Consider the following 24,571-nt stretch of genomic DNA (forward strand, 5'->3'; position numbering starts at 1 on the left):
AGTCTTATCCTGTTTGTTTCTGCTCGCTTGACACTCGTTAGTAAAAGCGACGTGAGCAGCAGTATTTCGCAGAACATTCGAGAGGTAAGATGCGAAACAAATTTCATCATATTTTTTTTCTTCACATCACGACTTGGATAACAGATCGTTGGTCGTAATTCTACAGAGAAAGGTAGCTAGCTAGCCAACGTTAAGTTCGCTGTATCTTCATCGTCTCTTCATCAGACAGCGTCGACGATGTTTGACGATGCTGGTAGCTAATGTTACCGTTAGCTTTCAAGCTAGTGCAGCTACGGGACGTCAACTGGCTTGCTTAGCATCTCGGCTCTGACTATTTCCTGGAGCTCTATCAGCGATTGAGTTTTCAGAACGGACACGACTAAAATTGAAACTGTAGTTGGAGTGAAGATTTACTTCTACCACCGTATAGATAACTTTAGTCGTTGGATTTATGAATTGTAAATATCTGTTTATATATTATCACAATTTTGGGATTTGGGGGATGAAACACGTGTAACTCGAGCCAGTTAACAGCTGGCTGCCTTCATACTGTGTCGAAGCTAATTTTATTTGGCATAACGGAAGGTTAAAAGGATTGTTTTGTGTCATAGTTTGTTGAGTTATTTATCGACGCCACTGTACCTCACGATTGAGCCATCCACCAAATGAACTTTAGCGTCGCCCAGTTAACGCTATCTGTCACACCTGATGATGCTAGCATTTTAGCCCACAATTTGTATGGATAACAATACGCTTATTTCCCAAGGTCCCCAAACCCCGAGGACGTTCCAGATATTCCTTCTTTGTGAGCCTGGCACCTGCATTGTTCGGACGTTTGGTGTGCAACTCTGCATCTTTGAAAACAAGAAACAAATAACCACCTTGCTACAATCAATATAACAACCACCAGCGATCGACAACCCTTCACTGCGCCTCTTGGACGATCAGCGTTGTGTTTATGTCTTTGTTTTGCGAAAACGGTAAGAGTTTGATCCTCTTTCTTTTATTTTAAATTTTTGGGGTTGACGATATATTTTCTGTATATATATATATTTTGTCTAAATAAACGAAGCGATGGTTTCGTTATATCGTACAATATGCCATGTTTCTGTGCAACGGTATCAAAATGGCGTCTCCCTATTCCATCACTCGTGTGCAGTGAGTGTTCAGCCTCTGCTTCATGACGCACTATGCACCAAGCAGCCAGCAGGCTAGCTTCCTCCTGAAATAGGCTCGACCTCTGCCCTCCTGAGCCGCCTCCTGACCGGAGACCCGTGTGTCATTGAGAAACTAGTTATGACTCACTAAGTCAAAGAGTATTTAATTATATTGACGAGGCTGTGAAACGATTAAGAGTCTGGGTCTCAACGCTGTGCGGTGTTAGCCGACAGCAGGGAGGGGGTTCTCTGGCAGCAGTCAGGCCCCTGTTTGTGACATATTAACAGTAGCAGGCCTTATTTGACTAAAGCCAGAGGCCTGCATTTAAGACAAAGGGCTCTAACAAAGCCATTTTATACGTATAAATGGCTGATGGGGGCAAAAAACATCTAGCTTTCTCCCTGGTTCTTACTACTTTTCTTTGGGCTTCTCTGCCCATTCTAGGAAAACAGGGTTATTTGTCAAATTTGTTTTCTATCACTTCCCCCTTTACTTTTGGTTACTTGTAATGTCAGCAATCCAGGGATTTATGCATCCTAAGATTCTCTGGATCCAAGCATCAACTGAATGCCTAAAATGTAAGCCTGAGTCTCAGGATCCTCTGTGCTGACATTTTGTCTCCCTTTCTGGTTTGGAGTAGCTGTGTCATAACTCTGCTTGGGCTGGCTAAATGGAGGCATTAGTACAGGAATTAACATATTGACGGTGGGCATCCTGTGAGCTGTGTTTGGTGGGGTGATAAGCTGTAAAAATACAAATAATTTAAATTAATATAAATAAATAAATAAATATGCTGGAGTTTGTCTTGGTGACATTGGTGAAGACATAGCAGTTGCCGTAATGCAATTGCATACTGGCACACAGGGCTGGCACATCAATATCACAATAATCAATATTGTTTTATACAATATTGATATACCACATATCGCAATGTGGCTTATGAATGCAAAATCACGTTAGCCTAAATCAAATTGATGTTCATCCCATTGAACCGAATGGTAATGCTAGCCTTGATGTCAAACAAAACTGACATTTTCTAATAATATTCCTTAAAATTTCAATCTCAATTTTTGAGTTTTTAAATAAAATGTGCTTGTTATCATCAATTCAACAGCAGAATTGTGTGTCACAATATCCCAAAGTCACCATATCATCACAATATGAAACTATATTGATTTATCGCCCAGCCTTACTGACACATGGCACAGGGACAACCTCACATTCAATACAAGACATATACAATTGATAATTATTCATTCCACTTATGCAAATATACATTCGGTATTCAGTCAGGTTGGAGTCAAGTCTATTTATTTTTTATTTTTTTATTTTATATAGCCCTTTGTCACAAGCATGTCTCAGAGGACTTTACAGAGAATGTGTCTAGCTAGGTCTAACTAAACACAATCAGTGATGAACAAAGTTATGTAAGACAAACATAGCAAAAAAAAAACACAGGTAGGCAAGAGCAGATTTAGCAAGACAAAACAAACTACCTATTCTACATAGCCTAACCTACCCGGCACCCCAGCCTTAGACCCTAAATGCACATAAGGAAAAACTCCCAAGGAAAACTTGGAAGAAACCTTGGGCGGGCTGAGGCAAATGGGGATCCCCCCTCCGGGACGGCTTATCGTGCAATAGGTAACATTGACAGAGTCATGGGCAGCAATAATGACAGAAGCAAACAGAGAGAAACAAAAAGGAGAAGTGGCATGCGGCGATGAGAGACGGGTGAGGCCAGCGCTAGAAAACTCAGTGAGACGAGGGCAGCAGTCGTAATTCAGCGGCAGGGAAGAGCAAGGCAGCACTGATGACGAAGAGCCAGGGCAGCACCCGTCACTGCCAGGTAGAACACCGCAGAACATACATGGAGTTGCCGCTGAATTTATTTATTTATTTCTTTTAATTAAATATTGCTTGGTGGTTTTTTTTTTTTTTTTTTTTTTTCCTAACCCGTGTCCCTCTCCTCTTGCAGAGCTGTTGCGCAGCCGTTGGAACCTGTGTGGTGGAAATCTAGCCTTCAAGCAAGGAGCTTGCGGCCACAGCGGCACAGCGTTTTTCATGTCAGAGACCGAGCACGCTTGCAGTCGTTTATGTCATCCCCTCTTTTCCAGACAGAAGATCCCGAAAAATCCCCATTCAAGATCCTTTTATCTTACTGATAGTGCTAACATCCAGCCAAAATGTCTGTCAACGTCAACCGCAGCGTGTCAGACCAGTTCTATCGCTACAAGATGCCCCGTCTGATTGCCAAGGTAGAGATCGCCGTCACACGGTTTCAGAGATGGTTTTTACTTTGTAATTTAGCTTAAATCTTAAGGCCCGTTCACTTTCTTTCTTAGAATTTTAATTTGATTGGTTGAAAATGTTTTATCGTAGACTCTGCATCCAAAAAATCTCTCTGAGATCGCACCAGAAATATAGTTTTGGATGTTTTTACAGGTATCGTTGTAGTAGGAACACAGTTATACTATTTACTTGGAACAATTCATAGTTATTTTATAGATATTGTTCTAGATATGAATGGGCCTTGAATCAGTTATTTTGAGCTTTGACTTCTTCCATTGATGGTCTTTATTCTGTTTGTGTGTTTCTCCTCTCCAGGTTGAAGGCAAAGGGAATGGAATCAAGACGGTCATTGTCAACATGGTTGATGTTGCAAAGGCATTGAACAGGCCTCCAACATGTAAGTCACACCATGTGTAGCATCTTCTGTCTCAATCCCTCCATTTGTTTTGTGTTTAACCATCACTTTGGAAAATGCACCAGTAGCCATTTTGTAACTGGGGATCAACCAGAATGAGTGTTATTGTAAAGTTTACAAATTAATTTAATTCAGCAGCAGCTGCTGCCTTGTATATTAAATATGGCATATGAAGTTTATAATATCACATGGAAAAGTCATTTTAATGGTGTCTTTTTAAATGGGATGTTGGGGAAGGATAAAACACAGGGATGGACTTTTCCAAAGATCAAAAATGCTTTGTGCATAATCTTGAGCTTCATGAATTCCAGATTATTCAAAAAGAATAAATTCTGCCATCAATCTTAGCAAAAGGAAATATTGACAGTCATTTTGAAAGTTGTAGTTCAAATATCTGTGACGGTATTATTGGCTGAAAATTTTATGAAAACCTACTGGTACACCATGAAGTAACTAATAAAAATATGCCATTTTCTAGGAAGTAAGTAGTCTTTATTGTTAAATAGATATACATCATATGAAGAATAGGCTAACAAGGTGAAAAAGTTATTTTTTATTTCATTGCGACTGTATTGTTAACTCTGACCTCCTCCACAGACCCGACCAAGTTTTTTGGTTGTGAACTCGGTGCTCAGACCCAGTTTGATGCCAAGAACGACCGCTACATCGTCAACGGATCCCACGAGGCGAACAAGTTGCAGGACATGCTTGATGGATTCATCAGAAAATTTGTGCTGTGTCCCGAGTGTGACAACCCTGAAACTGATCTGGTAAATGTTTCACAGCATCCTTAGGCGGGTCTTGTGAAGTGTGAATTTGATCCAGGTCTTCCAGGTCTTCAAGTTTCCAATTACACAAATGGCTCAGTCCCAATAAAATGACAACTCCTTTTTGTTCTTGTCATTTCACATATAGGGAGTTTTAGTTGCCAACTTACATCTGGAATAGTTGTGAAAGGGAAAAATGTTTAAGAACCCAAAGAAACAAAGTAAAGCATAATGGTTTATTTGACAGTTTTTAAATGACTATTCACCTTTTTTATAAGTAAAAAAACAATTCTCCCTGTCTCTTATTTCTTTACCAAGCACTTCACTATCGTACCTGACCGTTCTATGGATCCCCGAGGATGTTTTGACTCTTGCACCCCTTTTCTATTTTGTTGCTTGTAATGATGATGATCAAGAAAATTAAGCTTATTCTTTCAAACCCAAAGTCACTATATATAAGAGTGTTGGCTAAATCCTTAAAACAGAAAATATTTTGGAAGCAGGAAAAAAAAAAGATTTCCTCACAGCGGTTTATTTGACTGGAACGTTAAGCTGTTGTCCTTCTATAAGAATTTGCATTTATTTGACTTTCCCCGCAGCATGTCAATCCCAAGAAACAAACCATCGGCAACTCCTGTAAGGCCTGTGGCTACCGTGGCATGCTAGACACCAGACACAAACTCTGCACGTTCATCCTCAAAAACCCACCAGGTGAGACTCATTTATATCTTAACTGGGTTTTGTTACTATCCTGCCATTTTTCTGCTCCTGTTTAGCTCAGGAGGTCCGAGTCCCATTGTCGACACCCATAATAAACAATGTGTGTTTTTAGACAGCTGTAAAATACTGTCATCCTGTCTAGACAAATGTGATATTAACTAAACAGGAAAAAGTAGCTTCACATTCATAACTCCAATGCAGAGAATAGGCCTATTTATTCACTGTGAGTGCACAGTAAGAAACAAGAGGCTTAAATAACAAGTGGAGGATGGGCAGGAATCTGACATGGCTGCCAATTATCGTTAACGTGATAAGTAGGTCATCATAGCGGTATTTATCAACATGGGAAAAGAATGGATGGGGTAAATATACAAGCAGTTAATTGTACTCTTAATCATGTAAAATATGCAGTAACGGAGGGCGGAAAGTAAACATCTGATCAATCAACCTAATGTCAGATTATACATTATGAATGTGATATTAACGACGTGCCTGCCACTTCGGTAACAGAGACCAATGATAGTGGATCCGCATCCGCAAAGAAGGAGAAAGAGAAGAAGAACCGCAAGAAGGACAAGGAGAACGGCTCCGGCAGCGGCGAGGCCGGGAACCACAACGACATCGACGCTCCTGAGGCTGTGGTGTGTATCCTCCTGCAGCGGGGTTCTTGGAGAAGGAGATCCAGATCCGTGCAGCCATTTTGGTTCTTAACCATCTTGTGTATCTGGTGAAGGTTTGCAGAGTGCGCATGTTGTTTTTCAGCAACACTCTGCTTCACATTCTGCAGTTAAACACCTCCATGCCTTCACTGGACTGTCTGGACTGTCATTCTCTTTGAATGCTTTGCTCAATGGCACTTTGGCAGAAGTAATTTCACTATGCATTGAGAGGCAAACTTTAAAGTAATCTATGATATTTTCATATAAATAAATGATGTTATCCAAACATAGTCATTTTAATGTCAGTGTGTCTTGATGACCAAGGTGCTTGCTCACCTTTTTCCACTGCTAGCACATGAAAAGGTTTTTCTTTGCAGCTGGGTCTTCTGTCAATATATTAAACCGGTTCTGATCTATTGATTATTAGTGATTGATTCTCTGATTATAGGCTGTGAAATTCAAAACGCAGCGTCAGAAATGAACTGTCGATGCCAGATTGTCGACATGCCTACGCTGCCAACGTTCTGCTGACTGCAGCGAATTGGTTGTACGGCATACATTTGACCGCTTTCCTGATCTGGAAATTTAAAATTTTTGTATTTGATCAGGCAGTTGAAACGGTTATTGGCCGATCACCAGTGACCTATTTAGAAAGTTTATCGGCTGATTATGATTGGTAGCCGATCAATTGGTGCAAAAACACCACAGCAATGACAGTTTGGCAGCAAATATGGAGACAAAAAAACAATCTTTGATCATCCATGAACACTGGCTCGGTACTATAGTTTGTTTTCAGTAAATTCTTAGTTTCAAAATATCTTTTTGAAAGTATGGGATCCTCATTAACAAAGAAAATATATTCCAATGTTTTTTGTGAAAATACTGAAAGTGGTGTTCATACCCATTCCTTCAATGGACGTTCTGCAGAAGGATAGCACCGACTGGTCTGACTTCAGTCTTTCACAACCTTTTAAAAATGTCGTAACTCTTATAGTCCATTAACCTTTACCTCCATAGATCAGGCTGTTTCTGAGTTTACATTGACTGAAACTCCTCAAACAAGACAGGAGTCCTGCCAGCTTAAATAAGGGAGGATTCAGTTGAGTCTGCAGTTCAAACAGTTGTCTCTCTACCTGGTTTATCTGGAACTCTTATTTCGACACAAAATGCTGAATCATTTATGATACGAATACAATTTCCCCTTTTCTGCAGTCATTAAAAAAAATCATATTTGGCAAAAAACAATTCTGCTTTTACTGTATTTACCATTTCTCTAGAGACGAGATACAAGTAAAGGAACTGTGTGAGCCTTTGAGTGTGCAGTAAAATACTTACATCATTTTGAATTTTTTTTGCTGCACCACCACCTTTTTACTGCGTCTGACCTCTTCCCGTGTCTCCGGCTGTTAGGATGGAGACGACGATGACGAGGACTGGGCAGAGGAGACTACGGAGGAGGCGCAGAGGCGACGAATGGAGGAGATCAGCGACCACGCCAAGAACCTCACCCTCAGCGAGGACCTGGAGAAACCGCTGGAGGAGAGGGTCAACTTGTTCTACAACTTTGTGAAAGTAAGGATTCCCAGGCGGTGTCTGCCGTTACAGCTCAGTCATTTGGCTTTGAGCTATTAGCAGAACTTGGAAATTAGACTTTGTGAATGTGACTACATCGTCCTTATCTGCTTCCCCTCGTTTTCTACTTCCCCTCGCTGTCTGTAGCACCCTGATTTGGCTAGTGTTTGTCAAATTTGGCTTGGATCATGGCAACTTTAATGCCTACTTTTGGTTCAGTGAATCTCAGGGTTCCTACATAGTAGGGCTGGGTGATATGGACCAAAAATCATATCTCGGTATTTTTAGGCTGAATGGCGATACACGATATATATCTCGGTATTTTCTACGAAGTGGGCTAAATGTTCAGTTGTAAGTCAAAGCCACATGTGAGATGTCACAAGCACTTTCATTAAAACAAGACTGTGATCAAAATAAAATGCAAAGACAGGGTTTCCTTCCCTGTTTTAGAACAGTCTGGTAAGTTCAGAAAATTACATCACTTTATTGTAATGCAGCCTTTAAAACCAGAAAAAGACAACACTTATGCCATATTACGATATCCAAAATCTAAGACGATATCTAGTCTCATATCACGATATCGATATAATATTGATATATCGCCCAGCCCTACTACATAGGTCTTGAAAACATGGATAGAAAATAATTTGACACTCGGATCTATATATCGATATGGCAAAATCACATGTCAAATAATCAAATTAATATTCATCCCATTGAACCGAACGGTAGTGTTAGGTGTGATGTCAAACAAATAAAATAATATTCTTGAAAATGTTTCATACCTCATTTTGTCAGTTTTGAAATAAAATTTGCTTGTTATCATTAGTTTAGAGAGCAGAATTTTGTGTCATGATATCCCAAAATCACCATATCATGACAACATGATTCCACTAAAAGACGATGAGTAATAATATTGACTTATCGCCCAGCCTTACATCAGCCTGTAGGCAAAGAGTAGTAAAAATAAGCCCTCTGACTGATGCATCCACCCTCAACTTCTCTCTTTCTGTCTCCAGCAAAAGAAGGAGAGTGGAACCATCGACGGGGCTGATAAGGAGATCTTGGCGGAGGCGGAGCGTCTGGATGTGAAGGCCATGGGCCCACTCATCCTCAGCGAGCTGCTCTTCAACGAGAACATCCGCGACCAGATCAAGAAGTACAAACGCCACTTCCTGCGGGTGAGTTGACGTCTGGACCTGGACTCTTTAAAAATCCACCGCAGGAGAATACTTTTGATCTCCTGACTGATGTGTGACAGTGATTGTCGTCTGGTTTTGTCAAGTACGCTCGAGCTTTGCAGTGCTTCCATTTTTAGTAGCATATGATCCTAAAAATAGACTGGTGCTGTTTGGAAAACTGAAAAAGAAGCACCTTGAGATTCAAAGTGAGGAGTCATTCTAACAGATGATGCTCCTAAATTGTGCCTCTAAACATTTCAGAAGAGCAGATGTGACCCGACCATGTGAAATTCACTTGAAATATGAAGCGTACACTTGGAGTTTGTCTCGTTGTGACCGTTGTTCTCTCTCCTTCAGTTCTGCCACAACAACAAGAAAGCCCAGAAGTATCTGATGGGAGGCTTCGAGTGTCTGGTGAAGCTGCACCAAGCCCAGCTGCTGCCCCGGGTCCCCATCATCCTCAAAGACCTGTACGACGCAGACTTACTGGAGGAAGACGTCATATTCGCCTGGGCAGAGAAGGTAGGCGGACGTGTAGATGCTATGATTAGATTGAGATATCAGGCAGATATTAGCCTTTTATTAAATATTGTATATCGGCCATCATGTCGTCCAGCTCTGATATGCTAGATGTCTGGAAAACCTGCAATGAAATTTTATTTTCTTTGCAGTTTTTTTTATTCATTTAATTGTTTGACAAGAATAAAATTCTGCAGGGAAACACAGAATATTTGACATTTTTGGCATGAAAATGGAAAAGATTTAAGAAAGTGAAGTTAAAATAAAGGGTATTTACTTTTGCCAGCTTGAATACAAAAATATCTGTATTGGCCTTCAAAAGCCCATATTGGAGTGAATTCAATTATTGGATTTTGTTTTTAAAAAAAATAATAATTTGACAAATATATTACTGCAAATGAACTAATTGAGAGTGATCGTTCCATTATATAACTAATAAATTGCAGCCTAACTCAACATTTTTAATGCGTTTAATTGAAAGTTAATTGACCCCAGCAGTCCTGGCCTTGAGTTAGTGCTGCACACTCATCATGTGTAATCATGATTTTAATTTCCACCATCAACAATAGAGCCTTGGCTTGTTAGCAATATTGTCGATGGAAGGTGCAGAAAGTGCAGTAAAATAATTGTTCTTCAAAGCATCAAGACTGATTAATTGTGATAAATTATGACGACAAGCCAAATGATCAGGATTGAGTTAGTCCTGATTTATGCAGCCGTTGCCTTTCAACAGTCTGCTGCCAGACTGTCTGACCTGCTTTGCTTTTCTCCTCCAGGTTTCTAAGAAATACGTCTCTAAGGAACTTGCCAAAGAGATCCATGCCAAGGCCGCCCCTTTTGTCAAGTGGCTGAAAGAGGCAGAGGAGGAGAGCGAGGGCAGCGAGGAAGAGGAGGGGGAAGACGACGAGAACGTTGAGGTAACGGTCCCATGAACGTGGTTGACTTTGTTTTGCAGCGGTTCATTTTACATTACATTTTACATCTCTCTGTTTGGCCTCCATGTCTTCTCCTATATTTAATTTGAGTGATTTTCTAGTTAGAAAACATGAGTGAAATGACAACTCCAGATTGAAACTTTATTCAGTTCCTCTAATATTTTACACCCCACCTCCCCTCCCATCACAAACTGAAGATTTAAGCAACCTCATAACTTTTAGCATTGTTCATTGCACTTTACTGCATACAATAGTCCAATCAAACCACAGGTCGACAAACTATTACTTGTCAGAGCGTTAACATTTGGCTCTGAACAGCTACAAAAAAGGATCTAAAACCTGACATTTTTTGTTTTATCTTTTCATTTAACTGTAAAGTAATATATATATATATATATATATATTTTTTTTTTTTGTAAATTCCCAATGTAAGGCCTAAAATACCTCAGTTTCCCCAACCATTGAATAGGTGTGGTGGGTCTCTGCCTTTTTAAAGAGCTGCTGACACAAAGAATTTCATCAGTCTCGGTTTCAGTGGAGAGTTTTAATGTCCCATGAGGTCTCTAAATGCTGTTTCAGAGGTTTTTCCACCCTGACAAGAAGAAAATTCTGGGGGAAACAACTGAATACTTGCAAGCTTTTGGCATTAAATGGTCAAACATCGCCTGTTGGTGACTTGATTAGAAAAAAATATCAGTGTCTGCTTTCCAGAAACCCATATTGGTCAAACCCTATAGGTATAATGACATAAATCTCTGAATGATGTAACATTTTTATATATTTTTCTCTGTCCAGGTTGTGTACTCGTCCTCTGCCCGCGAACTGAAAGTGGAGACTGTGAAACCAGACAAACCCGATAAGGAAGAAGAAGACATTGATATCGATGCGATCTGAAGAGAGACTTTGAGGATAATGCTTTGTTGTGTTGTGGCTTTGACTCACACGATGCCCCATACTACCCAAGTGGCTGGCCTTTCCCTCCTCTACCCCCCCCCCCCTCTCCCCCCCTCCCTTTACAACCCTCTCTGCTTTGTGGCATGATTTAACATAGCGCTTTACTTGCTGCACATTAACTCTGTAATTTTGAGATGTATTCAGTCGATGAAATGAAGTTGCTTTGGGGATTTTAATCATGGGTGTTTTGGGGATCATTTGACTGCACATTTCTTTTCTTTTTTTTTTTTTCTTTTTTGTTTGTGTCTGTATTTTTTCCAGTCAATAAAGAATGTTTTGCTATCCACCACACTTGAATTTGTTTTACTGTGCAATGGTCAATATATTACTGCTTAATTTCTTATCCAAGAGAGTTCAGTAATGGCCTACTTTGTGTTTATTATGCAAGAATGGCAGGTTATGTGAAAATATATATTGCCTAAATTTTACCCAATGGGAAATGCACTTCAATGCCAAGTGTGGGATGAGTTGCAATTTTATTTGTCAAACTTGAACAAAATGCATACATAAGACTGTCCAAGCTTTCCAATATGTAGCTATTAAATTAGATATTCAAACTTTTTTTTTTCTCATTATACTTGGATAAAATTTAAAATTGTGAATGTAAAAGCCTTCTAAAAATGATCTTTCATTCCCAGAGAAAGGTTTCCTCCTCAGAAATAATGCCAGTCCTGTGCTTTTCGCATTGTGCTCCAATGAGAGATGAGGTCAGCCCGTTTCCTCACTTCCTCCGCCGCTCGTTCAGCTGGACAGACTAATGCTGCCTTCGGGTGCTGTCGGAAATATTGTAATTACGATTTAAACTCCCATGAACGACTTGGTGAGGTCCAGGGTGTTTTACAAGACTGGGAAAGTACAAGATGTCTGTGACGGTGGGGGCGGGGCGTGGAAGCCGTGTCAACAATCGATGGTAAAGGTGATTAATTAAACCGCAGCTTCCAGCGAATAACCAATTAACACAATCAATTGAATTTACATTGCACATTTTCTTCCCTTAATTCCCCCGCTGCAACTATCTCTGCGCGGATTGGTTTCCAAAACAAAACGTTCATCTAAAGCTACTGTTACAGGGACTATTTTTTTTTTTAGTTATGCCCGATTAAACGCACTCGAATGCACCGCCAAATCCTATTTATGCCATGGGAGCTCGGAAGTAGGAGCAGACGAGGAGCACGTGAACGCAGCATAATCCAACCCAGCCGCTGAGTAGCCATTTTGGTCCCACCTAAAACAGACCAGCTTCACTTTGGGCCGGAGATGGAGGAAACGGAGCCGACGGCGAGTGTTTCAGGAACCCAAATCTGTTGAATTTCTGTAAAATCATCGACGGGTGACACTAGACGCCATGGCTTGTTATTAGAAAGAGTTTTTTTTAAAGCCCGGGGCGATTTTGGAAGTGGCGACAGCGCTGTAGCTCATTGACTTCAACCCAAACGGACAGTGATTTCATTTGCCTGTCGAGTTGAACACAGGCCATGTATGGTATGTCTGCGCAATGTAAATATCGAGCATAAGATTATTATGCTCTTTCGTGGGTATTGTCGGTCGTAACAGTTCAGGTGCTCAGGGCTAAAACACGTCCGGTCTTGTTTGAAAATTGTCACGATCAATGCTGAGACTCTTTCCCCAGAGGGCTGCATGGTCTGGAGCCACAAAGCAAAGCAATAATTTCATTTTCGGCTGTTTGGATTGAAGCTGTTGCGGAATTTGGAAGTCAGGCAGCAACTCGTTAAGGAAGGACTTAATCAAAATGTCAACAAAAACTCCTCTGCCTACGGTCAACGAGAAGGCGACGGAAAGCGTAAGTATAAACGGTTGGTTATTTGGTTAGCTAACACTGCTCGGTTCATTGCTACAGATATCCTCGAATTACCACCAGGTAGGAGTGCATGTTGTACTCAGATTTTGGTTGATAAATGGCGTCTTTTACTGTATTGTCTGACTGGTAGATAATTGTTTCACACGGGGGGGTTAAACAGTGTTGCTAACTCGTAAACATTCATATCCTCAACGTCAAACACGCCCTGCAATCTTCTCCCGTGCCTGCATGGCAAAGTCGGCATTGTGATTGATGTGTGTGTGTGTGTAGGTTATATATATTTTTTCAACTAAGTTTTTTTTTTTTGTATTCGAAATGTCGGATGCAGCCAGGATATAGGCCCAACCACGAACAAAACTACAATAGTTTTGCCTACTGGTTCTGGCAGGCAACAGTACTTTTTTATTCAAGCTCGCTACTGGTTTCCCCAGGTGTCAGTCTAAGGTTTCAACCGTTCGCCTTCCAAATATGGGCTTTCGTTAGTCCCGCCCCCTCCTGACCATGAGAATCTCACAAGTGTGAAGTTAGCCAGAGTAAAACAATTGGTACTTCCGGTCAATTTTCTCCCCCAAAATAAAACTCATATCGACGGACATTTTGCAACATGTCTGATTTAGAATAAAGCACCGAAGTGAAATTGAAGAATATAGTTAGATAATCTATAAGTAATTTAGTGGCATTTTAATGAAATGTTAATGTGTCAAAGATTTTAAGATATGGTGCAATCCCATGTTTTTCGCTAGTTTGTCTTTGCCTCAAAATGTTCTTCTGCTGCCTTTACAGCTGTTTTGCACACCCTCCTAATGCTATAATCCATCCCTTTACATACTTTAAATCATACATTTCTATCTGTCATGTTCTAGTTTTAAAATCATTGTTTGTGTATGTTCATACAAACCCACCCTTCTCCATCTTCTTTGCTGTATGCTATTTTATGATCCTTAACAGCCTATTTTCCAAGAGGATCATAAAAATCTGGTCTCATCATATTGGGTCATGGCAACAGCACAGAATGGGGTGTAGATAAGAACAAGACAAATAGTACTGTAAATAGCATATGATGACATTTTATTGATCCCTGTGGGGGAAATTAGGTTGTTGCTGCTGCAATAGGATTCAGCAGAGGGAAATGAGTAATTCACATAGAAAATAAAAAATGGTGGCATCATATTTTATGCAATTTCAACACTTAGGTACACTGTATGAGTGGGAAATAGGGGGAAAGAGTCATACTACACAACACTTTTATTTTTAAAGAGGATTCTGTAGTAAATGGAACAAATGTTGCTTTTGAGTTTAACACTTTGAGTGTTGGGATGAGCAAAATAACAAACACTTTACCCACCCCCAAAAAAGGCGAGAGTATATACTTTTATTATGAAAGGGAAAAAAAGTTCAGCTTCCCGTTTCAGACTGGCTGTCTGCAGCGAGCTTGACGCAGCTCGTTCCTCTCTCTCTGTCTCTCTCTCTCTCTCTGTCTCTCTCTCTGCGGGTATCGGGGCTGTTTAGTTAGGGGGGAAAAAAAGCTTGGGGAATATCTATGAGTGTTTTCCTGCTGAAGTCTCCGGCAGGAACATGACGGGCTCCCAGGCAGCGAAGAGACACCGCAGCTTTGTGAGTTTGTATTCAAATATTTTGGAGGAATTTTTTACAGGGATTTAATGTTGAGGAAGTTGTCAGGTGGACGGAAGACAACAGGAGAAAAGGAAAATGGGAGCAGAAGTTCAGAGATTTGTGGGGGGTTTTTTCCGATTGAAGATCTCATGGATCCTAATGAAAATCCACCATAATGTTCCTATAGAGACTTGGTGGTGTTCAACAGTGACCTTATCCTACTTGATGGTATTTTTATCTCCTATGGTATCCCTATAGTAGTCCTATAATACTCATGTAGGGACTATAGTATGTGTGTGGTTTAAAGTGACCTTATTGTGCTTTATGGCATTTCTACCTCAGAGAGTATTACTATAATACTGACATAATATTGCTAAAGGGACTCTAGTATGTTTGTGGTGCTTAATAGTGAGTTTATCATACCTGATAGTATCTTTATCTCCTATAATATCACGATAACATTCCTATAATAATTACTATAGCCTACTTAAAGTATGTCTGTGGTGGTAAATGGTAAGTTTAAAGTGACCTTGTCCAGTCTGATGGTATCTTTATCTCCTATGAAATTACTATCATATTGTTATTAGGACTTAATATTAGCTGTAAAATGTGTATGCTAACAGGATAACTATAGTTGTTTTTAAGGGGATTGATGCTGTGTAGAATGAAATTACATAAAGTAGGAATGAGTTGTTGTTTTTTTTTTTTGTTGACCTCAATTCTAGGTTCTCTTAATTTTGCATAAAAATCTGCACTTAGTTTGTACCCTGTTCCTTTATTTTTTTCGTAAAAGTTCCCACTTGGGGAAGAGTGGATGAGATGGGAGGGTGGGGCCGGCCGGCCGGGCGGGGCAGAGAGCACCGCCACCGTTAATGAGGCATCGGTTTGACGAGTCGCTACCGAGCCCACGCCGAGGGTATCTATCAGATTTTTATGGGTTAGGGGGCAGGGAGGGTTCGACACGGCTTTTAAAACAGCACCCGAAGAATCAATTCCCCCATCGGTGCTGCTGTCACGGCTGCACACCGAAAGAGAAGTGAAATCGTTCAAGGTAATTACCATTGAAATATATGTATATATCGGAGGGTGGAGTCACAGCGTATTCCCCCCCCACCGCCTCGCCTCAACAGCCATGACACCAGCCCCCTTCCTACAGTGAGCAGATAACTTTGATTTTTAATTAAAGGTGCAGTCAATAATTTATTTGATATCATATGAAATGTTTGGTCTATTTCCAAAGCTTCCTGAGGAGTTTGACTTCTACATTTTTGCAACTTTTCTAATCCATTTGACCTCAAAACTTCAGTGTTGTTCTATTCAGTTCAGTATATTTTTACAGCCTCAAAAAAACAACTACATATGAGACAGATATTCAGCTGTCACACACTGCCAGTTCTGGCATCAAAAGCTCAGTCAGACATTTTGAGAATGGAAAAACGTCTTCAGTAAATCAAGACAGTCGTGTTTGAGCCAGACTGCAATTACGGACCGACCCTTTAACCTTCAGAAACCGCTCTCTCCTCCTGTGTTGCCGTACGCTCTGCTGCCGTACATCCTGCGCTGCTGAGCAAAGTCTGCGTGCCTGAAGGAAAGGAAATTGATACTAGACAACAGCCAGATACTGGTGAATTTTGGCCGTGGGTGTGTGTGAGTTTCTACCAGCTGTTATGGCAGGTGACCGGCTATTGTTCAAAGCAGGGCAAGGAAATAAGCGGGGGGGCGCAAATGCCTGTGAAATGAAAAAGGAGAGGGCAAAAAATGCTCCCGATAAGTTTCAAGTTTATTTTCCATTTTTTCCATTTACAAAAAGATGCAATGGAATTCTTCATCACAAGCCTCGTGTCATTTAGGCAAAAATCACATACGAGAGACAGGGTAAAAAGCACAAGTATACATAAGAAGCAAGATTTAAAAAAAAAAAAGTTCAATAGAAGGGCAGACATATAAGAAACAGGATAAAAAGCATAATAAATGCAAAACATGCGCCAGTACATGCATTGTTGGCAAAGTGTAATAGTTGCTGTAGTTGTAAAGTGTAAAAACAATACTGATACTGGACTACTGATATTTGCATTTCACTCTATTCACATTTTTGTTGAGTTGTCAAATATTCACGCACAAATGCAACTACTGATTAGAAATCAACTGAGTGGGCAGCCTGAAGCAGTAAATAATGTCTCTTGATTGTTATTCTATTGATGTGATATACATTATGAGTTAAATTAAAACAAATGTTAGTGGTATAAATTGAGTGTTTTCTGCCAGTTTGCATTGCAAGTGTAGTATTTCATAGTTCAGTTTCCCTTGGAAAGGACCAAAATGGCCCCAAAAATCAGATCAAGGAGCAAAAACTGTGCTGTAAAATTTAATTTCTTACCGTGGTTCAGAGGTTTTGTTCTGTGCTAAAGGTACATTTTGGCTGATGAAATGGTGAAAGTGTCTGGTGAATACTGTGATTTCATCTGGCAGTGTGGCCGGTGGATGAGAAGCTTGTTTTCCTTCTCTGGATGCTGTGCTGTAAATATCAGGTGTTTTCCTTCCAGAGCCTAAGTGGATTTGTCACAGTGGGTCAACATGAGTCACCGGCCGATACATGGAGATATTTCTCAGTCGGCGCGATGAGACTGCCAAGCCATTGTCTAAAATAATCTGTGTTTTCCACAGCACACGTCTCACAGCAATGGGCGTCAGGAGATCGGCACGCGCTCGGTCCGGTCCGGCGTGCGCTCCCGCAGCTCCGGAGCCGACGAGCCGCAGCAGCCGCACGTCGGCAACTACCGGCTGCTCAAAACCATCGGGAAGGGCAACTTCGCCAAGGTCAAACTGGCCCGACACATCCTCACCGGCAGAGAGGTGAGATGGAGTATTTATACTAACATTACAGTTATATTTAGGTGCTTAGATGACTCTCCTGTTCAGAGAGACCTGAAATAAGTGAAACAGTAGAATCAGATTCAATTCTTTGTTACCAGTAAAAGGAGTTAAAGGGCCAAAACGGCAGCAACCAGACAGTAAAGGTAAAGATTATTCCCATGTTGTTGGAATATACTTGTATTCAGGGGTGGAAAGAGTACTAAAATATCATGTTATTTGCTGAAGTTTACTTTAGTGTAAAAATGTACTAAAGTAAAAAGTAGCTAATTTTAAAAGTGTAATCAAAGTAAATGTTACTGAGCTATTTTAAAGAACAGACATTGTTGCATATGATCTTCTCTTGCAATGCAACAAGATGAGAAGATGGACTTCAAACTAGGTTATTTTAATAGAAAGAAACAATGTTACTTCCACCCTTGCTTCTATCCTCAACATTTGGTCTGCTAGCCTGAAAGTCGAATGTAGGGTTCGACTGATAATGGGATTTTTGAAGGCCGATACCAGTATTTTGGAGCTACTGATGGCCAAAATTATTATTTAAATTTGACCATTTCCTTGCCAAAAAAATCCCCCCAAAATACAAGATGCAGTGTTCCCTGCAGAAGATCCCCCAGAATTGTATTCTTGGCAGGCTGGAGAAGCCTCTGAAACCGTATTTAGACCACCACACTGGGACACTAAAACTCTCCATTGAAACCAGACTAATGAATTCTTCTAGGTGGATTGCAGCTCCTCAAGGCAGGATGAGGCAGGTTTTATTGCAGGTTTTACAGACTGAAGCTGTTTCAGTAAAATCAGATCCTCACCTTCATCATATTGGCAGCGGACGACACTGACTGGCTGATATCAAATTTTATTAAAAGGCCAATATCAGCCCCAATATTTGGTAAATCAATATATCTGTCAAACCCTAGGCGAGGGTAATAGATGTACGCAAGCAGAGCCAGTGCTGCTCAGGGTCGATTTTGTTCATAATTAATGAAGGGAATAGCAGGCTTCTTTTAACACAGCGATTTACAGTTTATCTCAAGTTAACAAGTTTACGGGTGCTTTTTTCTCTCATTCTCCCTTTGATTCTATTGTTAATAATTCAGTGGATGCCTTTTGCCGTATCTGTTAACAAGTATGGTGTTGAAACTGTCTTATCCCCCTCTCAAAATCGCCACTAAAGCCTTGATCTAAGATGGTGGCTTTTTCCCTCCAAGTTTTGCCCTAGAAAAATATATTCTGCTCTGTTATCGTCTAATATACTATGGTTCTTCATTTTCGGTGTCGTATCCCTGATCAGTTGTCTTCTATTCTAGTTCATTGTTCTTTGTTCTACTTCCTCCTATTCAGTGTTCAGTTCTGCTCTGTTTATCCCATTAGCTCAGTTTCAATGCTGTTTTCTTTCTCCACAGGTGGCAATTAAGATAATAGACAAGACACAACTGAACCCAAACAGCCTTCAGAAGGTAATTTACCCCTGCTTTCGCTTCTGTTATACACTCATGCTGCGGCAGAATTCATTTACTAATTCATGAACCACAACAGATTGGGTATTAATTGTGTAAATGGGGAGCAGGGTTTGCTGGAAAAGAGCATGTGTGCTCCACATACCTTCCCTGGATGAATTACAATCTCTGCTTTTCAGTGTGATGGCTTTCACTAGAGAAAATGATTGGATCTACCTCGGTTTTCTTTTTTCTCCCATGAAGTTAGAGAACACATAATGATTTTGCACTATATTGGACTATAAAACCTGTTCAAATTCAGCTTGTCACTTGAAATGGAGATTGTGTGTGTTGGTGTTTGTTTGAATTCCTTCAGTTCAACCAGTTTTAGAAAAGAAGAACAAATTCAGCTACTCAAACTTTGTCTGAAGTGGCCATTTTGGAGAGGTATTTAAGATCCACTCTCTTTGTCATGTAACTCTGGAGGCTTTTTGCCAAAACCCGCTGTTTTTTCTGCACCATTAAAGATGTTTTTTTTTTAAAGAACATCCATCAGCCTCTAAGAGTAGCTGAATTTGTTCTTCTTTTCTACCCTTTTCTAGTTCATGCTCCTTGGCGAGGAAGCAACCGTTTTGTTTTCGTGTTAATTCAACCAATTCAGGAGGCGGTTTTGCTTTTTAAAACGCAAATGAAACAATTGAGAATGAAGGCTCTTTTATTATGCAATGAATAGCAGTTTCACATTACAGTTTGAAGTCATTGAAGTGAGAGTGAATTCACCATAGCGCTGGTTTTTGTGTACATGTATACTCATTAACGAGTGCGAAAGAGATCTGTGCGTGGTTGTTCTTGGCTCTGTACCTCGGCCGGGATGTATTTCGGGGAAGTCAGAGAGCCGCGATATTGACTGGGCTGTTGCTGCGCTGGAGGCTTTTTGCTCATCGGACAGATAACGGGGCAGAGTGTGGCGGCTGCTGGTGGCGACGGTAACGATGTAGGGTGTTGATGTTCAGCCGGCCTGTCTGCAACCAGCCTCCCGCTCGGCTTCTCTCTCGTTTTGCTCGGCGGTCGGCAGCAGTTTCCATCAGTTTTTCCAAAGCTCCATTGATTCTGGCCTTTGTATCTCAGAGGCCCGGGCCCTTTGGCGTTGGCCGCGGCGCTACGCTGACAGAAAAACACTGAGTCATGACAGCGCTGTTCACGGAAACACAAAGCATTAGGCTTTTGTCGGCAGTCCTTGTTGTTTTAAGGTTACTACTTTGTCCCAATCAAGGAAAAAAAAACTGCCTCTTTTTAGGTATTTGTCAAGTTATTTTCCTTGCTGTGGCACAAAGAGGTTTTGACATCTTTTAATGTTTATTTAAAGGAATGGAATCACATTAACAAAGGAAATGCATTTCAATAATTGGAATATATTTTTTTTTTTTATGAGTGACATCTTAAATGTTCCCATCCCCTGTCATGTGCTTCTATATTTAGGCTAGCTCTCTGTGTTTTTTCTTTTGGCCGATTAGAAGGAAGTCCTGATATGGATCAGATTTGTGGCTGGTTTTTAGGTTCTGGTCCTGGTCCTATGTAGCTCAGTGGCTGAGCATGGCACTAATGCTGCCAGGGTTACAGGTTTGATTCCCACTATGGCCACCCACACTAAAAATGTGTACGCTGTAGACTGAATGGCATTAGGTAAATCTCTGTAAACGGTAGACTCAGATGTTATTGTTCTGCTTGTGCTCAAGTTCAAGTAAGTCAAAGGATTGAAACTTGGACGCTGTTTATTTTCCTCCTCTTGTCTCTAAGCTGCTGCTGCGGTAACGGCCAACCTATATCAGAGCCGACACCGTTATGTCCTGACCTCTTATGTAATTGGAAGCATTGGCGAGATACTGATTGCGGGGGATATCGTCTCTAAAGCCCAAATGTTTATTTTCAGCCTCTGTTCTTAATAGTTTGGAGGAGCTGAGTCGGAGTTCACATCTGTCGCAGGCGCGCTGTAATCTCCTTTTTAGCTCCCTTTCCTTTCTTCCTTCTCTCCTCCTTTGACAGCAGGGCCTCTTGTTGTCGTCCAGGTTAAAGGTCAGGGGAAGGAGCATGCCACTTAATGTCTTGATTAAATGTAAACACTGTCCAATAATGTGCTTTTGGACTCTGGGACAACGTCCGCTCCCTCTGCTGACCTAGTTTCTTTTCATTAAGTGATTGTAGTTGACGTTTAGGGCTTTAATAACTCATTTAGAGCACCGGTCTACCTTGAGGTCGGTACTTTCCAGTGGGTTGTGTGAAAATGTATTTGTAAAACACACAAATGTCCTAGTAATAAATGTCTTTTTCTTAATTAATTGTCTAAAATGGCCTGACAAGGGAAAAAAGTCTCTTGCTGGCAAAGTTGTCCATTCTGTTTAAGTCTGCTACAGGGGGATCATGAAGAGGGATTGCTTTGTTTCTGGGGTCATGAACTAAAAAGGTTAAGAGGGACTGTTTTAGATCACAGTGTGTTGTGAGTGACATTCTGGATTTATCTGTGACAAGATGTCCCAAACTTGGAGCGCGTTCACCCCAAGCATCTTTGGAGCAGTTTGTTCGAACTGCGGAGCATTGATCCTTTAGTTCGGTTTGGCCAGGTGAGAACAATGCCATTTGAACATCCAAGCAGTTAGTTGGGATTGAGAATGTAATCTGAAACAACCCCAAACTGCAAGGTTTTATGGGTACAAGGAGACGGATGTTGACATCTGATAGCCAGCAGTTCTTCATGTTTGGAAAGCCTAGCAGAACAAAATGAACATATTCAATTATTTCTTCATAAGTTCTTTACTGGTATGAACACCAGAGAGGGAAAATTACAACAAAGAGCACAGACAAATCCATCATGTTTAGCTAAAGTTACAGGAACTGGAATCAGATTTGTTTTGAACCCCCGTCCCACTGCCAGAATCTCTAACCTGGCAGGATGTCAGGTTACCAAAACTCTGTCCAATAAAGGAGCTACTTGTGAGTTCATGGGACTTTTGTTTACAAGCCCTGGTTCGCTTGTAATTGGGCAGTGTGAACCTAAACACTAAATCCAAGAAAAGTAAACTTTTCTACTATGTTGCGGTCCAAAGAAACCCAACTGTAGGTGTAATTGCACCCTTACATGATGTGTCATCTGGCCTTAAGGTGCCTCATATTGATCACAAGACAGATTACGCAATTTGGAAAGCCGTGCATCACTGCGGTGGTATGACTTGATCACCAGCAGGTTTATGTCCTCGACCTAATGGTTGTATTATGTGGTGAATCACTGCCTCCTGTGTTTTTCCACTTGGATGGAATCAACTAATTCTGTTTACTACATAGCAGACATGGGTCATAGTATTTGCAAATGCTTGTCATGGTTTGTTTCAGCCGTATAGGACAATGCACAGTGACAGAAACTTATCACAAAGGAACACACAGGAAAGTATTTGAAAGAAAATTTGGTGTACTTTTCTGTAACTGACAACCTACCCAGCATGATCTGATTTGTCCCAGGTACATAGTCACTGTTTCCCCACTAGCAACCAGCAAAGATAAGACTTTTCCTTGAGCAGCAGCGATGACGGGGCTTCCCCTGTCGTATGAAAAACGAGCTCAGATTTATTCCTCTATACTTTTTGCAGCGCTCAGGAGAGTATTTTCAGTATAATGATGGGCAGAGCTGTATAATAGGCAGAGTGTAATGACAGTGAGGTAGACCTCAGGCTCAGTCTTGTGCTCTTCTTCTCCTCCTCGTCGGGAGCCAGACTCGGTCCTGGCTCAGTTTGTTAACATGGCTTCCAAAGCGGTCCGGTTCATCCGAAAGGCTCCGATGATTGTCATTCCTAATTAACCCTTCAGTTGTCTCCGAACCGGGAATAAAGTGCGATTTATTATCTCGGTTCCTCCCAGAGCCAGGAGTTCCCCGGAGGATCAGGGTGATAAAACCATATTTTGGGATCATGTGTTTGAAGTGATATTTTTTGATTTGGAACAATATTTTCGCTGTCAAGCTGCTCTCCAGACAGAAATAATAAGGGTGTGGAAGGATGGCATCCCCCTTCAAAGCAAAAAGATCCTCCTTGACAAACTATTTTTGGAGGAAACATGTATGGGGAAAATAACATAATGACAATACACAAGATCTGATGTAGCTATCAGAATGTCTTAAAGGAAAAATCTACTCCTGGAAACTCTTACACTGTTAAGATATCATCAGTCTGTGATGTTCAGTGCATTACAATGAGTTATTTTGTGTTGTAATTTACCCACCTTCCCTCAACCTCCCTCGTCTACTTCAGTTAGTGATTTCCTACATTTCCCAGAATGCCTTTCAACAACCACCCTAGAACGGGCATGAACTTGTTGCATTCAACTTTTGGTTATACGTTTAGGAAGAGACGATGAGAGCAAAGTCAGTTTTTCGCGTCATGAAAAAGTGAGTCGTTAACTTAAAAAGGCAACTTGTCTTATGGCTGCATTGCATTCTGGTATATTGAGGCTATTGTCGGTGGAGATATTGGTCTCTCTGTTGAACATCGTCACCAAAACCTGACGTTTACCGCTGATTTTTTTTTTTTAGATCCTGAAACATTTTTTGCTATCAAACTCCATTGTAGCTGCTGGAAATATCTTGCATCATCTATGTTTGGCCATTTTATCCACTGGAATAAGAAAAATACACCACAGAAAACAAAATGGGCTACAGATGTACAGGAATTTGTCTTGGTGACATTGGTACAGAGACGTACAGCACCTGCTCCACAGTACACACTGACACATGGTACAAGGACAACAGGACCTCATATCCAGTGCAATGGGGACAATGCGAGACAGACAGTAGACATTACGTATCACCCTACATAACATCCTGTAACTGTGTGCGTTCAAGCAGTGCGGCGCTCTGTGCCGTTTCGAATGTGAAAACGTCACCCACTGTTTGTCACCATCTGCTTGCCTCTCAGCGGTAGAGGCTTCAGGACGGGAGGCTTTCACTGGTGGCTCTGCGGGTCGGGTCCGCGCCCGAGGCACCGTGGGTTCGAGTCCGACTGTTAACCTTCGTCGCCCGCCGCCTAGCCGCCCTCCTCGCTTTTGTCTCGTCTTTTCAGTCGCTCTCCGCTGGATGCTGTCTGGCACAGCTGGAATTTGAGAACAAAATAAGAGAAACTAGCTTTTCTTTCCATGCAAATAAGCGATGTTATCTCACCAGCATGTTTTGGGTACAACAACAGCATCATGTCAGAATGTCTAAATACAGGGGATCTATCGTTTTTGCCATGTGCATTTGTTCATTTGACAGAATATATTTGTGCATCTGTGTGTGTCTTCTAACCATATATTTTGCCCATCAGTAAGTTAACTAGCACACTCGTGGCACCACTCGCTGCTCCTGCTTCATGAAAGATTGATGCCTTTTTATATTTTTATGTAAGAGGGGGGGAGAGAGAGAGGGAGGGAGATGTAGTTAACAGTGGATCAATAATAAATAGCACTTAGTTCCCTTTATTCCTCGTGCAACGGAAGGCTAAAAAGCATTTTTGGCCCTCACAAATCTGCTTGTCTGGTCACTGTGAATGCTGATGCGAAGGGAGCGCTTGCCGACGGAGTCTCTGAGTATTAGCGCGCTGGGTGGGATGTGACCGCGCATGTTTTAAGTTTATTCAGA

The 24,571-nt window shown here is 41.1% G+C and overlaps 2 protein-coding genes across 17 annotated transcripts in view; both read left to right on the forward strand.

The window, feature by feature from the left end:
• The first annotated feature begins 31 nt into the window (after positions 1-31).
• Positions 32-11,463, forward strand: eif5 (eukaryotic translation initiation factor 5). 4 transcript variants are annotated; one of them, XM_071512352.1, is made up of 12 exons: positions 32-84; positions 767-980; positions 3,137-3,416; positions 3,766-3,847; positions 4,463-4,635; positions 5,232-5,343; positions 5,863-5,993; positions 7,422-7,583; positions 8,603-8,764; positions 9,122-9,286; positions 10,060-10,200; positions 11,014-11,463. In XM_071512352.1, the coding sequence occupies exons 3-12, from the start codon at positions 3,345-3,347 to the stop codon at positions 11,110-11,112; spliced, it is 1,299 nt and encodes a 432-aa protein (XP_071368453.1). In that variant the 5' UTR covers positions 32-84; positions 767-980; positions 3,137-3,344; the 3' UTR covers positions 11,113-11,463. The 4 variants fall into 4 exon arrangements, with proteins under 4 accessions (XP_071368453.1, XP_071368456.1, XP_071368454.1 ...); XM_071512355.1 differs by having other exon boundaries at positions 3,276-3,416; XM_071512353.1 differs by having other exon boundaries at positions 72-172.
• A 935-nt stretch (positions 11,464-12,398) lies between these two features.
• mark3a (MAP/microtubule affinity-regulating kinase 3a) overlaps positions 12,399-24,571 on the forward strand; it is a 43,258-nt gene continuing 31,085 nt past the window's right edge. For 12 of the 13 annotated variants that reach the window (XM_071512378.1, XM_071512382.1, XM_071512385.1 and 9 more), the window contains exons 1-3: positions 12,399-12,973; positions 17,270-17,458; positions 18,880-18,933. In XM_071512378.1, coding sequence (XP_071368479.1) covers positions 12,923-12,973; positions 17,270-17,458; positions 18,880-18,933 — 294 coding nt within the window. In that variant the 5' untranslated portion in view covers positions 12,399-12,922. The remainder of the gene's footprint in view (positions 12,974-17,269; positions 17,459-18,879; positions 18,934-24,571) is intronic. The other variant, XM_071512389.1, reaches the window with a different exon arrangement.

The sequence above is a fragment of the Centroberyx affinis genome, unplaced genomic scaffold (assembly GCF_046629955.1).
Source record: "Centroberyx affinis isolate AG114_WGS23_722 - 3 ecotype Tasmania unplaced genomic scaffold, CSIRO-AGI_Caff_v1 ptg006247l_1, whole genome shotgun sequence".
NCBI lineage: Eukaryota > Metazoa > Chordata > Actinopteri > Beryciformes > Berycidae > Centroberyx > Centroberyx affinis.